The sequence below is a fragment of the Macrotis lagotis genome, chromosome 1, assembly GCF_037893015.1.
Source record: "Macrotis lagotis isolate mMagLag1 chromosome 1, bilby.v1.9.chrom.fasta, whole genome shotgun sequence".
NCBI classification, from domain to species: Eukaryota; Metazoa; Chordata; class Mammalia; order Peramelemorphia; family Peramelidae; genus Macrotis; species Macrotis lagotis.
This window is the reverse complement of record NC_133658.1, coordinates 406,721,316-406,736,754: the sequence shown is the minus strand read 5'-3', so window position 1 is coordinate 406,736,754 and position 15,439 is coordinate 406,721,316. Positions and strand designations below refer to the sequence as shown.

General features: G+C 33.9%; 1 protein-coding gene across 2 annotated transcripts in view; it reads left to right on the top strand.

Annotated features, from left to right (window-relative positions):
• The window catches only part of KCTD16 (potassium channel tetramerization domain containing 16), a 339,464-nt gene extending 324,980 nt beyond the window's left edge, over positions 1-14,484 (top strand). For both annotated transcript variants that reach the window (XM_074212700.1, XM_074212701.1), the window contains exon 3: positions 6,775-14,484. In XM_074212700.1, coding sequence (XP_074068801.1) covers positions 6,775-7,226 — 452 coding nt within the window. In that variant the 3' untranslated portion in view covers positions 7,227-14,484. The remainder of the gene's footprint in view (positions 1-6,774) is intronic.
• Positions 14,485-15,439: the final 955 nt, after the last annotated feature.

Genomic DNA, 15,439 nt, shown 5'->3' with positions numbered 1-15,439 from the left:
TTTACTTTTAAGAATCCCATCCTATTCAGCTCTATCCTAATTTTTCTTCCAACTACCCCATTTCACATGACAATCTTGGACATGTGTTTTACATTTCCATGTAAAAATAGTAAACAGTAAACCTTATTGAGTCCTGTATAATCAATCTTTCATGTTTATCTTATATTCCCTTGGATCTTGCATATAAAATTTTCTATTAAGTTCAGATATTTTTGTGAAAAAATCCTGAAAGTTTGGTAATTCATTGAATATCCCTTTTTTAATTTAGGATTGTGTATGATTTTTTTAGCCATAACCTCAGACCTTTTGCTCTTCAATATATATATATATATATATATATATATATATATATATATATATATATTATTCCAAGATATTGCTGTAATTCTAATTATGGCTCTATCAGATTTGAATTTTTTTTCTTGTTGCTATTAATACTTTATCTTAACTTGCTGTTTGATTATTTTTTTAAAAATTTAGTTAAGATATTTCTCTGTTTTCATCCTAGGATCCTTTTCAGATGGTGATTGGTGAAGTTTTTTTTTTCCTATTTCTACTTTCCCATCTTGTCCAACACTTTTGGACAATCTTATTTAAATATCTCTTATATTATTGTATCAAGATTCGTTTTTTCAATAATAGATTTCAGGTAGTCTGATTACTCTTATGTTTTCTATTCTTAATCTGTTCTCAGATTAGTTGTTTTTCTTATGAGTGTTTCACATTCTCTTCTATTTTTTCTTTATTATTTCTTGTTCTCTAGTTACTTCATTGGTTTCCCCTTGCCCAATTCTAATTTTCAGGGAGTCATTTTCTTTTTTAAGATTCTGGATCTCATTTTCCTGGTGGTTAACTTTCTTTTCATAATCTTTGTTTTTCTTAGATTGTTCTTATTTTTAATTTTTAGTTTTTCCTCAATCTGTTTTATTTGATTTTTAAAGACTTTTATGAGTTCTTTGAATTCTTTATGATGAAGTAGCCATTTGACAATACATTTGGGGGTAAGAATTTTTTTTTCTTGCTTCAGTATTTTCCTCTGAAGATGAATTAGTCTTCTCTAGCCCTAGAGTAGATAGTTGGCAAATTTCAATCTAATCTGAAAAAAAAAGTCCACTTTATTCCAATTAGCTAGTCAAATCCACTGAATTGCAGATGAAGAAGCTAATCCCTAGAGAGGTTAAGGAACTTGGATAAGGTCATATAATGAGGAAGTGGAAGAGCCAGGATTGAAGTCAGGTCCTCCACTTTCAAAACCAGAATGTTATTCATTCTACTACATTAGTGGCTTTGGACTCATTTCAGTTTATTAAAGGTTTTCCTAAAATATGATGCCAGGAATTTAATATAGTATTTCAGATGTGGTCTAGCAAGTCAAGCACAGTACAGTGGAAAAGGAAAAAAAATCATTCATGATATGTTAAAGGAAGTAGGAAGAGATCATAGAAGCATAGGAACTTTGAGGTTCTCAGATCCAGTCTTAAGATATGAAGAAACTATTGTCTAGAAAGTTATACAACTAGCCCAGGATCACACAGTTAGTAAGCTCCTGAGGTAAGATGCAAATTCAATTCTTTCTGATTTCAAATCCAGTATACTATTCACTAGACTATACCATGCTGCTCCTTCTAGGTTTACTAAAGTAATTCCTAAGCATATGTACTGTGTGAAAATTGAGTATTTGGATAACAATAATACTTATAATCATATAGAGTTTTGCAGAGTAAGTTCAACTTCAAGAAAATTCAGAACCAGGGCAGAGATTTTGGTCAGAAAATGAAAACACACAAAAAAAATCAGTTTTCTGCGTAGTCCATTGGAATAAAGTGCTTTTCTCACAATAAACTGAGGAAATTAATTTTTAATCAGTTGAGGGAATTATTTTCCCCACTGTTGAATCCTTGCAAAAGGCAAGGAATGACTTACTGCTGGAATTGAAAGCAAAGGAATATTTTAAAGGAAAATTATAACACCTTTAGATGCTGGAATTTAGGAATTCTGGGACAGTCAAAGATACTGAATGTTTAGAAGTGTCCTGAGCAAAAGCCTTTTCATATTTCAGAATATATAAATGTAAGTCTGTGTGACTATACAGAGTATATGAATTTGAACCAAACATACACCACTTCAACTTGCATATTTATACCCTCTTTACCTTATACCCTCTTTTCCTGAATTCTTGAACTTTCTAAAGATGATAATAAATACTGAAGAAAGGAGGGGATACAATTTATAATGCTGCCAAACAGGATGGGGAGGATTTACTGTCATCATTTTAGATCATTTTCAGCATCTACTCTCACAGCTTTCTATCAGACCTCATCTCCAATTAATACATATGCTTTTTTTACTGTTTTATCCATTTAAATTTAATATAGAGAATGGGTCTTAGAGTCACCAAGACTTTTTTTCCAAGGCAATGGGGTTAAGTGGCTTGCCCAAGGCCACACAGCTAGGCAATTAATAAGTATCTGAGGCTGGGTTTGAACTCAGGTATTCCTGATTCCAGGACTGGTGCTCTATCCACTTCGTCACCTCGATGCCCCCAAGAGTCACCAAGACTTGCATTTAGATTTCTATCTCTGGCACAAACTATCTGTGTGATAATGAGCAAGTTACTTAACCTCTTAGTAGTCCAGACAACCCTTTAAGTCTATATATTAAAGATTACGGAAAGAGTTTTCTCATCTGTAATTTCTCAATTTAGTGAAATTGAGCTTCATTCCTTCCATTCATCTTTTCTTCTCAATTCCTCTAAAAAATAGCAGAGTATCAAGGATATAAAATATTAAAATTTGGAGTAATAGTATGCCTCCTATATCAGGTAGTAAAATTCCCAGAAATAAATTGAAAATAATTATTTTGAGTTAAATGAAAACTCAGGTGACATTCAGTCCATGATTACCTCAGTATTCCATCAGGAAATGACCTGCTTCCTGTGCCAGTTAACTAGCTTTTGCAAATTTTGGAAGTCTCTTTGAGGTTTTACAGATGGTCACTCTTGCATCCCTCAAACACACTGCTGTTGATTTCTTCAAAATGTCTCCCTTGGGCAAATAAAGATTCTCTCTGGGAGGGAAGGGATATGAGGATACCTTAATCCATTTAGGAAATTCACACAATTTAGAAATCCATGCAAATTTTATTTTTACTGATTCTAATCATCAAATTCTTATTGTTCTCAGGCAAACCTAGAACAGGTTCAGGTAAGTAGAAATTTCAATGTGTTTAATTGTAAGCTACATTTCTCAGCCATTACCCCCCAAAATAAGGATGCTTCACCTTTGTGTTGGAGTAAAACGTTCCATAGGAGATAAATATTGAAAAAAGTACAACTCTTTTCTCATCAGAGTAGAACTGAAATCTATTAGCAAAAGACCAGTGGGTACTTAGCAAGAAAGACAAATTTTACCTTGCTTAAGGAGAAGTGGTTCCCTCAGAGACCATGCTGGCAAGGAGAGGGGGGTCTTTTCCATTCCTGTTCTCTGCAGGAACCAACTGATGCGTGTGAGCATATTTCTCTGTAGCATGGGATACATTTATTTACAAAAGCCTTTGATAAGTAGGATACTACCACTGTTGGTCTTTTTCATTAATTGGATTACTTCATTTAATTTAATGCATCTTTAAATATGTTGGCTGTACAGGCCAATTATGACAAGTTGTTTCAATGAATGGACCTCAATTGGAAATACTTCAATTTGGGAGTTATTTCACTAGATTTATTTTAGATGAATCAACAAAGATTTTGGAATTCCACCTTTTAGAATTGAAACAAATAAATAAAAAAAAGAATTGCTAATGATAACTGACATTTATATACCCTTGAAAATTTACAAAATATTTAGATATATGATCTCATTTGAGGTAGTGCTGATATGATTTTCCTCCCATTTTGTAAATTCAAAAACTGAACTCATAGAATTCCCACTAAAGTATTTAACTCAAATAAGATAAAATTTGAGATTTTTAATTTATACCTGTCCTGACTCTTACACTCTTACATGAGTACTTTAACTATAACAGTACACAGTTGAGATCATACAAGTTATTTTTAGTTATTTATCAAATACTTTATTTATTTAATAATTTTTATTATATATATATATATATATATTATATCACTGGGTTAAACAATAGGTGTTAACAAGGTATAAATGTGGTCCTTACACTCTTAAAGTTCACATCTAATTGCAGAGGCAACATGCAAGTAGATATGTACAATGGAATATATACAGAGTAAATGGAAGCTAATCCAAAAGGGACAGTATTAGGGAGAAGGGCAGGAAAGATTAATGCAGAAGGTAGAACTTAAGCTATACAAAGCCAAGTAGTAGAGTTGAGGAGAAATATTATTCTAATCTGGAAGAAACATATGAAACTGAAAGAGCAATGTTACAAATGCAGGTGCCAGATAACTTATTTCAAGACTTCCACCACCACCCACACCCCCACTTACCCTTCTCAACCATATCATAATATACTGTTCTAATCTGGGCTATGAGTACTAGTCAATATGTTAAAAAAGAGAAAAATTATGGTAAAGTCATGATATAATATAACCACTACTCCTCTCTCACCCTCTTCATCTCTAAACAGCAAGATTGTGGTAGAATTTTACTTTATTGATAAGGTGGAAGCTTTTTCCTCTGTGTAGGACTATGGATGCTTAGATGGAGAACAGGACAAAAGAAGATACAACTTATGTGTTTATTCCATGATTTGAATTTAGGTACTCTATTCAATGGAGTTTCAAAGTAATGCAGCTGCAAGGAGATCCTACTGTACCTCTTCATAGGAAGAATTAAGGTCATGGTAAATACCTAAGCCACAGATTGCTAATGGTGCATGAGATAACCCAGAACCACCATATTCCCCTGCAAGTCCAAAGGAAAACTTCCTGGCAAATGGTCCTCCACATAACAGATGTGTTTGTCAACTGCAAAAGAATCTCAAAAATAGAATTCTTTCCCGAAAGTCAAGAGTCAACTAGAAGTTAAAAAAGGTTTCTTCCAATGATTCAAATTCAAAAATCAGTCTCCATTTAAAACACATAAGAGACTTTAAAGATTTTCCTCTAATCAAAGGAACTGAAAAAGGGGGCTTTCACTATACCTGCCATATATCCAAATGTTTCCTCCCCTGCTCCTCATCCAAGAGAAAGAGAGAGGTAGATAAAGTGTGACCCTTGAAATGGACCTATGCTCCACATCTAAACATGCATATGTTCTTTGTATTCCTAAAGGAAGAAAGGAGCAAGAATATGGGAGCAGAACACCATGCATCCAAGTCATCACTGCCTTTGGGATGTACGTGCTGAAGTGCATCATGAAAAATATAGAATCATAGAGTGATAGTATCATAGGAAGCTACAGGGAATATTAGAAAGCATATAGTCCTATTCTTTCATTTTGCCCTAGAGGAAAGCAAAGCCCAGTTAGTAATTTCTAGAGTTGTGCTGTAGAATCACTCTGAAAAGTGTAAAGTGTTCTCTGAGTGTATGAGGTGATGATGAAGATGATGACATGTACATGTTTTTTGTGTTTGAATATTGTGGCAGCTAGGTGAAACAATGGATGGGGTGCTGGGCCTGGAATTAAGATGACCTGAGTTCAAATTCTACCTGAGCAACCAGCTGAGTAACCAAGGGCAAATCAATTAACCATCTTTGCCCAATTTCCTCATCTGTATAATTAACTATAGTAGGAAATGGCAAACTACTGTAGTACTTTTGCCAAGAAAACCTAAACTAGGCTCACAAAGAGATGGACCAGACTCAACAACAGGAACAAAATGGTGGATAAATTATTGTCCGTAATATGTACACCATATACTATTTCCTAGATAACTAGTTTTTTTACTATGGGATGAGTCAGGATTGGGTTCCTTGTGAATTTAGCAATTTTTTTCTCATAGAGATGTAGGAGAGGGAGGGGAATAAGCATTAATTAAGTGTCCACATATGTGTGGTACTTTGCATTCTTATTCTCCTTTGATCTTCACAATAACCCTTGGAAGAAAATGCTGTTATTATTCTTATTTTGCATTTAAGAAAACTGAGGCAAATAAATATAATGTCTAAGAATGGATTTAATTTGGTATTTCCTGAATTCAGGCCCAGATTGAACCTGTTCTATCACAAATCAAATTCAACATTTGACTCCTTTAATCAAACCATCAGTTACAGAGGAGAGTCTTTGGTTTCTTTTTTCCCTCTTCACACTGAAATTGGGGAAACAAGTCCCAAATAATGATTGTCTGTTTATGAACAACTGAATATTTCCCTGTACAATTCCTTTATGCTTTAAAAGAAGAGCTCTTTAACATAAGGGAATGAACTCTATTTTCCTCTCCATCAGGGCTCAGGATCAGTACATTGTTAAAGCTGGAGAAAATCTTTTTTGCTTGAGGAAGAAGAGTAACTCTTCTTTAATATGCTTAGCATGTTATATTAGAGTTTTAGTTCTTAGAGAAGCATGATTTATGTGTATGATAATGCAAAAAAGAGAATTTGAAAAAGAATACAAAAGCCTTGGTTCTTAAGCTACAAGCCATGAGCACTTCACCTCTCAGGCAGTTGGGAAAGTATTCTGAGTCAATCAAATTCAATCCAATAAATGTTTATTAGATGTTTATTGAGTATAAGTCCTTGTATCAGTTACCATACAAAGATGTCATTACCTCTTCTCATAACCCCCATGTATGTATGTGTACATGACTGAAAATTAAGCCATCTGAGCTGCCATTAATTGCTGGGTCCTATGTGCTCTCTTTCAGGTGAACCTTCCAGGTGGTCTTCTTCACACTGTGACTGCTGTTGCAAAAATGGCAAGGGTGACAAGGAAGGAGAGAGTGGCACCTCGTGCAATGAACTCTCCACCTCCAGCTGTGACAGCCAGTCAGAAGCCAGCTCCCCTCAGGAGACTGTCATCTGTGGGCCAGTGACTCGCCAGTCCAACATCCAGACTCTGGACAGGCCCATCAAGAAGGGCCCTGTACAGCTGATCCAGCAGTCAGAGATGCGTCGGAAAAGTGATTTGCTTCGGACTCTGACCACTGGTTCCAGGGAGTCTAACTCGGGCAAAAAAAAAGCTGTGAAGGAAAAGCTCTCCATTGAGGAAGAGCTAGAAAAATGCATCCAGGATTTTCTGAAGATCAAAATTCCAGATAGGTTCCCAGAAAGGAAATACCCTTGGCAATCTGAACTATTAAGAAAGTATCATCTATAGGAGAAGGTTGGGGGTAGGGGGAAAACATACACTTTATCACTTCCAAATAAACCTCACACACAAGAATATTCATATTTCACAAGGAATGAAATTTTAAGAATGTGTTAGGCCACAAAAGTTCATTGATTTTGTACTGCCTAATTTGCCTAGTTCACTTTCTAATGTAAAGTCACAGGGTAATTGATTTTTTTCCCCAGATGTGGAAGCACAATGAAAATGCTATTTGTCTGTGAGCTCTACATACACACTGAAAATGTTACATATGAGACATGGTTGCAGGAGCAACTGAGAAAACCTAGTGTTCAACTATTCCAAGCCAAATGTTCTTTGTTTTCTACCCAGTGGAAAAATAGCCACTGAATGGGAAGATGAAGGACAAGGGGTTTGCCTGATGATGTATTTGAAATTTTTAATTTTGCTTTTAACTTTATTTATGGGGAAAAGAAGGGGCCTTTTGGACTTTTTACTTAAACCTATGCTATCCAGTTTATATGAGCTATATTGTTTATACATGTTCCTGTGTGTGTGCCTATACACATACATACATATATACTTACTTCATAGAATTCAAGGTCAGGGAGTGTCTGTGAGGTCACTTAATCTAATCCCCTGCCTCCTGACAGGATTATTCACACTATAACAATGAAAATCTATCCAATTTTTAAATGCTTTTCAAAGAAGGATAGTTCCTTTCTTGGGATATCATTTCAATGGTGAATGAAACCTATCAGTAGTTAATCCTTCTTTATTTACAAATGAATTCCCACCTCAATCCTGGACTAAAATGGTTTTCTATGTTGGGGAGGGGGGGTGATTGGAGGGAAGAAAACTGGTGGCCATTATTTGTCTAAGATCCTTTCATACTCTTGAAAACTATTATTGAATCACCCGTAACCTCTTTAATAGGAGAATATAGACCTAATTTTCCCAACCTGCAGACATCTTTGTGGCCTTCATACTAAACTTGCCTCCAAATATCCAAATCCTTCTTTAGTGGTAGGACCAAGAACTGAGTACGTCACTATTCTCAGAATGTCTTCACCACTGCAGATCATAATAGAGAAAATGAAGTTGTGTTCCTATATGCTTTATTTTTTTCTGAATCTCTAGTAATACAATGACATGTTTAATAGTTCTTTTTTTTTGTTAACCACAGTGCTAACACTGCTGACAATTAAAGTCACTTTGATGTCTTTTGTTTGCCCTTGAAATGTGAAATTTTAATGTGAACTGCACAAAGGAGAGCTTTAGAAAGAGCCCTGTGGATGTAACCTATGTAGAAAGTCAAACTCGATAATGGAAATCCTTGAATGGATTTTGGTTCATTAGATTATTTATCTGTTTTCCATTGAGTGGATTGCTGTCAGAGATCAAGCTCACTGTGTTCTGCCTAGACACAATCAAAAAGTAACCATTGGTAGCTATTCTTTTAATCTTATTTGCTATGGATGTTCTATTACCTCTGACATCTTTAGAATTGTGATGTTGAAGATTTTTTGCTCTTTCTTTTATAATCAACACATGGATTCAGTGGGAATGTCAAAGGATATTTTCATTGTCAATCATTAACTTGTACCAAATAGAGAATTTTTAAAAAATGGAGGAAAAAACAGATGAGTGTGTCAAGGAAGGAATTTGGTTGTCAGCAGGACAAAAAAAAACAGCCAATGATTAATTTATTATTTATGTTTACACATCATCCTTAAAGTTAATTGTTTAAGAGGTTTTGCTTCAATTTTGGTCACTAGTAAATCAAAGTCTGAAGTCCCACAAGACTTTGCATTTCACAACAGAGTCATAATCAGGCAAAATGTTTAAATGCTGGTTTTTCTAATAAGGGTTAAAGGATTTACTTAAAGGCTTGGAGAACTAAGATATCAAAAGAATCATTCATATATTTCCTACATGTTTCTTCACTGCTATTTAAAGCTGTGGGTGGTCAGTTATTAGCTATAACCTATCTTCAGTCTTTTCATTCATTCTATTCAGAATGATTTATTTTTTTTCAATGTCAGTGAATATCAGATTAGAACAATCATTTAAATAACTGAGAGTTCAGAGCAGAGTCGGATTTTAATAAATCAAAAGAGATTTCAAAAGGGAAGGATCAACCTAAGGCTAACTGTGATTAAATAATTCTTAAGGTCTCCCCAACATTGCTATCAAATAATTTTGTAGCAAAAATGTACATTGATTCCAATTTCCTTTTCATTCATATACAGTTAAATTTTCAACAAGGTACACTTTGAAGCCTCAAACAACTAGAGCGTTTGAAGAGCAACCCTTAACTTCTTCTGCATACTTTAAAGAGGAAATTAAATATTAGAATATAACTTCATATAAAATAACACAGTTTCTCTTTTCATCCTATTTACTTAATCAGTTGGCAATAGTATCTATCAACTAACATCTTCCTTTTAGTTCCAGTGATAGGAAGGAAATCTCCTGTAAGAAAAACAGAACAGGGGCAGCTAGGTGGTGTAGTGGATAGAGCACTGGCCCTTGAGTCAGGAGTACCTGAGTTCAGGGCAGATCTCAGACACTTAATAATTGCCTAACTGTGTGGCCTTGGGCAAGCCACTTAACCCCATTGCCTTTCTAAAACCTTAAAAAAAGAAAAGAACAGAAAAATAGAACCACAGTCACCCCTCTCCCCAAAGACTTGAATTAATAAACATTTATGAAGGACCTATTATATGGAAGGTACTTGTGAAGGTGATTTTGTTTTGTTTTGTTTTTTTTGTTTTGTTTTGTTTTGTTTTGTCTTTCCCCATCTCCAGGCCATGCCCACACTCCAATGTGAATTGTCCAAGGAAGCAAAACTATGTTTTCTTTTCCGTTGTGTAAGTATTGGTTTATACTTGATGAGACTTCTGTATAAAATTGTTCTTTTGTTTTACTAAACAAGCAATGAACAGTTAAGCAAACAGATTAGGGCCATATTGTTTAGCTGCTAATGGAGAGAGAGTTGAATATGATTAAGAAAATGTTCATGAGGTATGAGTTTACAAGACTTTATTTATGCTCACTGTATTCTGTAAATTCCCTTACCTATTCTTGATGATTTTTTAAACAATATTTATTCCTTTTATGGAAAGAGTTGTATGTCAGTATAGACATTCTGATCTTTTTCATTGTTTGACCTAGAGTTCTGACAAGGACTATAAACTGAGCCAATGAGAAAACTCTACTGGTATAATTTTGGGTAAATTGATTGTGTTAAAAGCAATGACAATATGGCTAAAGCACTCAAACAGTCATGGAATCAAAGAATTTAAAGGTGTAAATTTAAAGGTGTAAGGTACCTCAAGTGTTCCAACCGTATCATTTTATAGATATTATACTATATTAGACTGATCAAGTGACTTATCTGAAGTCACAGAAGTAATGAATAGTAATAATAAACATTGAAACAAGGTTCTCTGAATTCAAAGCTAATGCCTTTTGAAATATAATATCAATACTTTCATTATAACCCAGTAAACTGAAGTTTCAAGGATGGAAAAAGGACTGTTTCCCAGAAAAGCCTGGATCTATACAAGATAGTTGTTCCCAAAGACAAATTAGAGAGATAGTGATTCTCCTAATCTATTACTAATGACTGTCTCTTTTTACCAGTAAAATGGAAGATGGAAAGGTTTGATGTGGCCACTGGGGTGTTTGTATTATCATATCTGTAAGTCCCAATATTGTATTTCTTTGGGTGGTCCTCATGCAAACAACAGACTCTTCCAAAAACACAAGGCCATGCTTTTCTTTTTAAAGTTAAATGTAGACACTTTTTGTCTTACCTAATGTGAAGTAAAAGTGAAGTTGATTAAAAATATTCATATATTCCTTATCCCTTTTGAAACATATTATTTTCTAAGTCAAGTTTATGTAACATTAATTCAACCTGCCAATTCAGTGGTAGAACATACAAACAAAAAAATTAAAGCATTTTGACATTAGTCAACAAAATGATCAACTGCTGATTTATTAACTTTCACTTTTCAATTGATTATGTTTGTTGTTTGTTTAAGATTGATGCTAGCTGATGGTTCCCCATGCTAAAAATTCTCATATATTGCTGTATTTTCAGATTACTTTTGCTTTCCTGAATTCAGAGTTTATATCTGAGTTTCCTCCATTTGGGTCAAACCATTGTTAAGATTATAGATGAATATACAGGATGATTTATAAAATCACTATTTACTATTTCCCTTATCACAGTAGTAAAATATCATTTTTACATTTGGAACTCAGAATCTGAGATTCCAGTCTCCCAGCTCAGACAGTATCTAATAAAGTTATAGAATATGGGAAAGTCTAGAACATTGTCATTCTTTGTTGTTAGGTTACACAGATTTGGCTAATATTAACTTTCATAGTCTTTAATTGTTAGGAAGACAAAACTTCTTTCCATCCTCTGTGAAATGTAAGAAAGAATACTTGGACACTTCAACTTTAAACAGTAAATCATGGAAAAAAAATTAAGGGAGAATTGTGTTTTGTTTTGGATTTTTGATGATTCTATGGCAGATAGATGTTTTTACCAATTTACATGCTGGATTGTAAGTTTAACAGGGGCCATTCCTCTCTTTAATATTTCAGTATTTTTGACATCTTGAAATCTTGCTAACCTGAAGTTCCAATTTATATATTTTCTTTTTTATTATCAACATGACACAGTTGAGAAAGAGAATCATATGGTATATTTTCTACCTAGTTGGAATGGAGTTAGATGTCATTTGTACAGGACTATACAATGATTAATATCTGTAGAAAAATTAGACCAAATGAAATCTGCTAGAATAGGTTTGATTTATATTGCCTCCATCATCCGGGTTTTAGTTGAAATGGTTATTGCTCTCCACCCCTGCTGAAAGAAAAGAATCTTAAACTTAAATAATCACAGTCTTGTGATGTGAAAAGAGAACTCATTGGTTTGAAATATCTCTTTTCTCATCTTGCCTTGCCAATTGAAATGGGGACTTTTTTTTTTTTTTATCACTGTGGCCTTCCTAGAAAGTTACATACTGAGAATAGAGAGTTAAGATCTCTCTTTGGAGTATTCTAAGTGATTCAAAGAATCAACTTGGAGTCAAATATTCTTTAATTCTAAATAAAATGAGTTTGAGAAGAACATCTCAAATATGAAAAGATGGTGGGTAGACTTCTTTTTTATTTGTCTTGTCATTGCAGTTTACTTGTTTTTGCCTTTTAGGTGAAGGCTCTTTCAGGCATCCCTTTTCCTTTATAATAGTAATAGGAATTTTAGTTTAAAATATAGTGGGTTATCACTGGATGGATGGGTGAACATCTTTAAGTGAGATGGAACCTAATGATACCCAATTAGAAATAAAATTATGATTTTTCCCAGTGACAATGTCATGTTTATTTTAGCCTCCCAGTCTTCTGCTCAGCCTGTTTCAAAGGAACACGAATATGCCTTTGATATTTAATTATTGTGTGGTGGGGAGTCAAGGTAATTCCACCCCCCCAAAAAGTAGAACAAAATGAAAAACAACCAAATTAACATTATAATCATTTATAATGTAGTAGGAGCCAAGTCATGTTAAATCAATAACTTTCTGGGCCAGTGAACTTCTGATGAGCAGTCAATTACAACCAAATAGACAAGATTTTGATATGATGAAGACCTCAAACAATAAAACAAATCCAAGGTTTCAGGAAAATACCAGTAGAAAAGTCAAAGAATAAATGGATAAACTAGAGAATAATGAATATGGTTAACATGTTAGTGAACAAAGACAATATTGAAACACACAATGGAAAAAATAGAGATTTTCAATTATCTAGATATTTACTTGAAAGGTTAGAGTTTATTATTTTGATGAAGAAAAATTTACTTAAGCCAAATATATGTCACATGGAGGGAAGTGGCAATTATTTGGTGAAGTGGGCAATCCATCAAGATTAATTGATTAGGAAATTCATCTAAGTCTGATTCAATCTACTGTTTTACTCCCTTGAATTCTCTAAGTAGTGTACATTCACTGCCTCAATTCTCTAGTCCATTGTCAATCTCAACTTCTCTGGGCTATGTTAACATAGCTACTTGCAGCTTCTAATAGTCTGGTTGAGATTTAATTTGTTTATTGTTAAAGGATTTCAGACTCCTAATCTGCCTCATTTCATTTAGTAATTCACTCTTATAAATGAGGAGAAAAAAATATGACCTGAAATAGTGACTATCAACATCACCCCAGAGGGGTGATTTTCCTGTTAATCAAGCTGACATAAACACTCCTAATGCCAGCCAGAGGATTTAGTAACTCTCCAGTCATCAGCTACCTACTCTGTCTTGTCAGTTTAATCTTAGAGCTGACCTTTTGCTAATTTACATGCTTATACGCCTTATAAATCAACAGATTTCCAGGTTCTTTCCCTGTTAGTAGCAGCCCTATCATAAATGAAGTAGGAGTCATTACAAAGAAAATTGAAAGCAGTTGTTTCCAGCCCTAAGATGAGTGAATTGGTATACACCTGGAACTAGATTCATCTTAGGCATCTATTGTAGTTAAATATTAATGTTCACAAAGGGGATAGCACAAATTATGAAAGACAATCCCTAGCTAACATGAGAAAACTTAGTATGGTAGTAAGCACATTATAGTATTGGTTAATCTGGGTCCATGGTATAAAAGGCAAAATGTGTGAAATTCTAATATATGTGTGGATACACAAACACATTTTTAGTCTCCTTGTGGGTCTACTATTCAATCAAGTTAGCATTATGTTCTTTAAAAAACACATTTTTTTTTATTATAGAGGTTTAAAAAATTTCTATTTAGTCATTTATGAATTGGCTTTCACTGATGTAGAAAATAATGGGTGTCTGATTTGTTGATCTTACTAGACCTATCATTGACCAATATCCATTCACACAGACTTCAAATGACTTTTTTTCTTTTCACTGGCAGCATTAGCACATGTCTGTAATCCCTGCTTACTGGTAAAGCAGAGGCTCATGGAATACTTGAGATTAGGCTTTCTGAATTTCAGTGGGACAAGAGTTAAATGTGTCTGCATTGCCTAGCAGTAAAATCTTGAGTCCCTGAAATTGGAAATTAGACTACTTAAGGAGGGGTAAATCAACTCAGATTACATGTACAGCAGGTCAAAGTTCACATGCCAGTCAGTAGTGGGATTAGACACATGAGTGGTAACTGTAAATCCAGCCTTGGCAAGATAGAATGATTTTCCTCAAAATAAATAAATCCCTTTTCTATTTTGTATGGACGTGTCTGTGTGCTTGAGTCTGTAGATTTGTCTATGTGTCTATGTCTAGTTGTGAATTACCATTGACTATCCAAGACCTAGTTCCTGTACTCTCTTAGGAAGAACTCTGGGTGAAGATGCTGAAGTAATATGAATAGTAGGGGGTAAGGGAACTGTATTTCATTCAAGCTGTCAACATTATAACAGGAGCACAAAAGTGAAATATTTTTGACAAGAAATACTTAGGAATCCCTTTCATTTCACATGACCCTTTCAAAAATATTTCTCAGGCTAAACAAGATTCAGCAGCAAGGTGCTTTCAAAAGCTCAAATAGAATAAGGAAGAAATGCATGAAATAAAAAACAAAGAGCAGAAAATTGAGATCTCACAGCTGGTTCACAAATGGAGTTGCTTCAGGTTGAACTTCACTGTTATAAAGATGCCATGTTGTTTTTTTTCTTCCCTTGTAGTTATTCTCTTGAGCCAAAAACAATATTAGGCATATTTTACTTTTGTTTCAAAATGTGTACATTTCAAGGTTATGATGGATCTGGGCTGTTGAACATCAGTCTGTGTACTTGTGTTGATAATAATTCACATTTATATATCACTTATTTCTTAAAAAAACTTTTACATAATCTCATTTATCAAAATTCTCATAGTGAATTTATGATCTTATTATGCCAATTTCAGTTGGGAAAATGAATACCTAGAAAGATTAAGTAATTTCTTTGAAGTTTCATGCAGAAGCAAAAATGGAGCAAGACCTAAAACTATTGCCCATTTCTCAACCCATTCATTTTTTATGCTATACTGAATGGATACTAAGAAAACCAAAGCAACACCCAAAAGATTTTCTTATTGACTTTAAATACCACTTCTGTTGGTTTTATATTATCTAATCTATTCAAAATTTAGATTTCAAATCAAGATTCCTCATTGTATTAATCAAACTTTTAAGCGAAATAGCTTCCTTCTTAAATCTCCA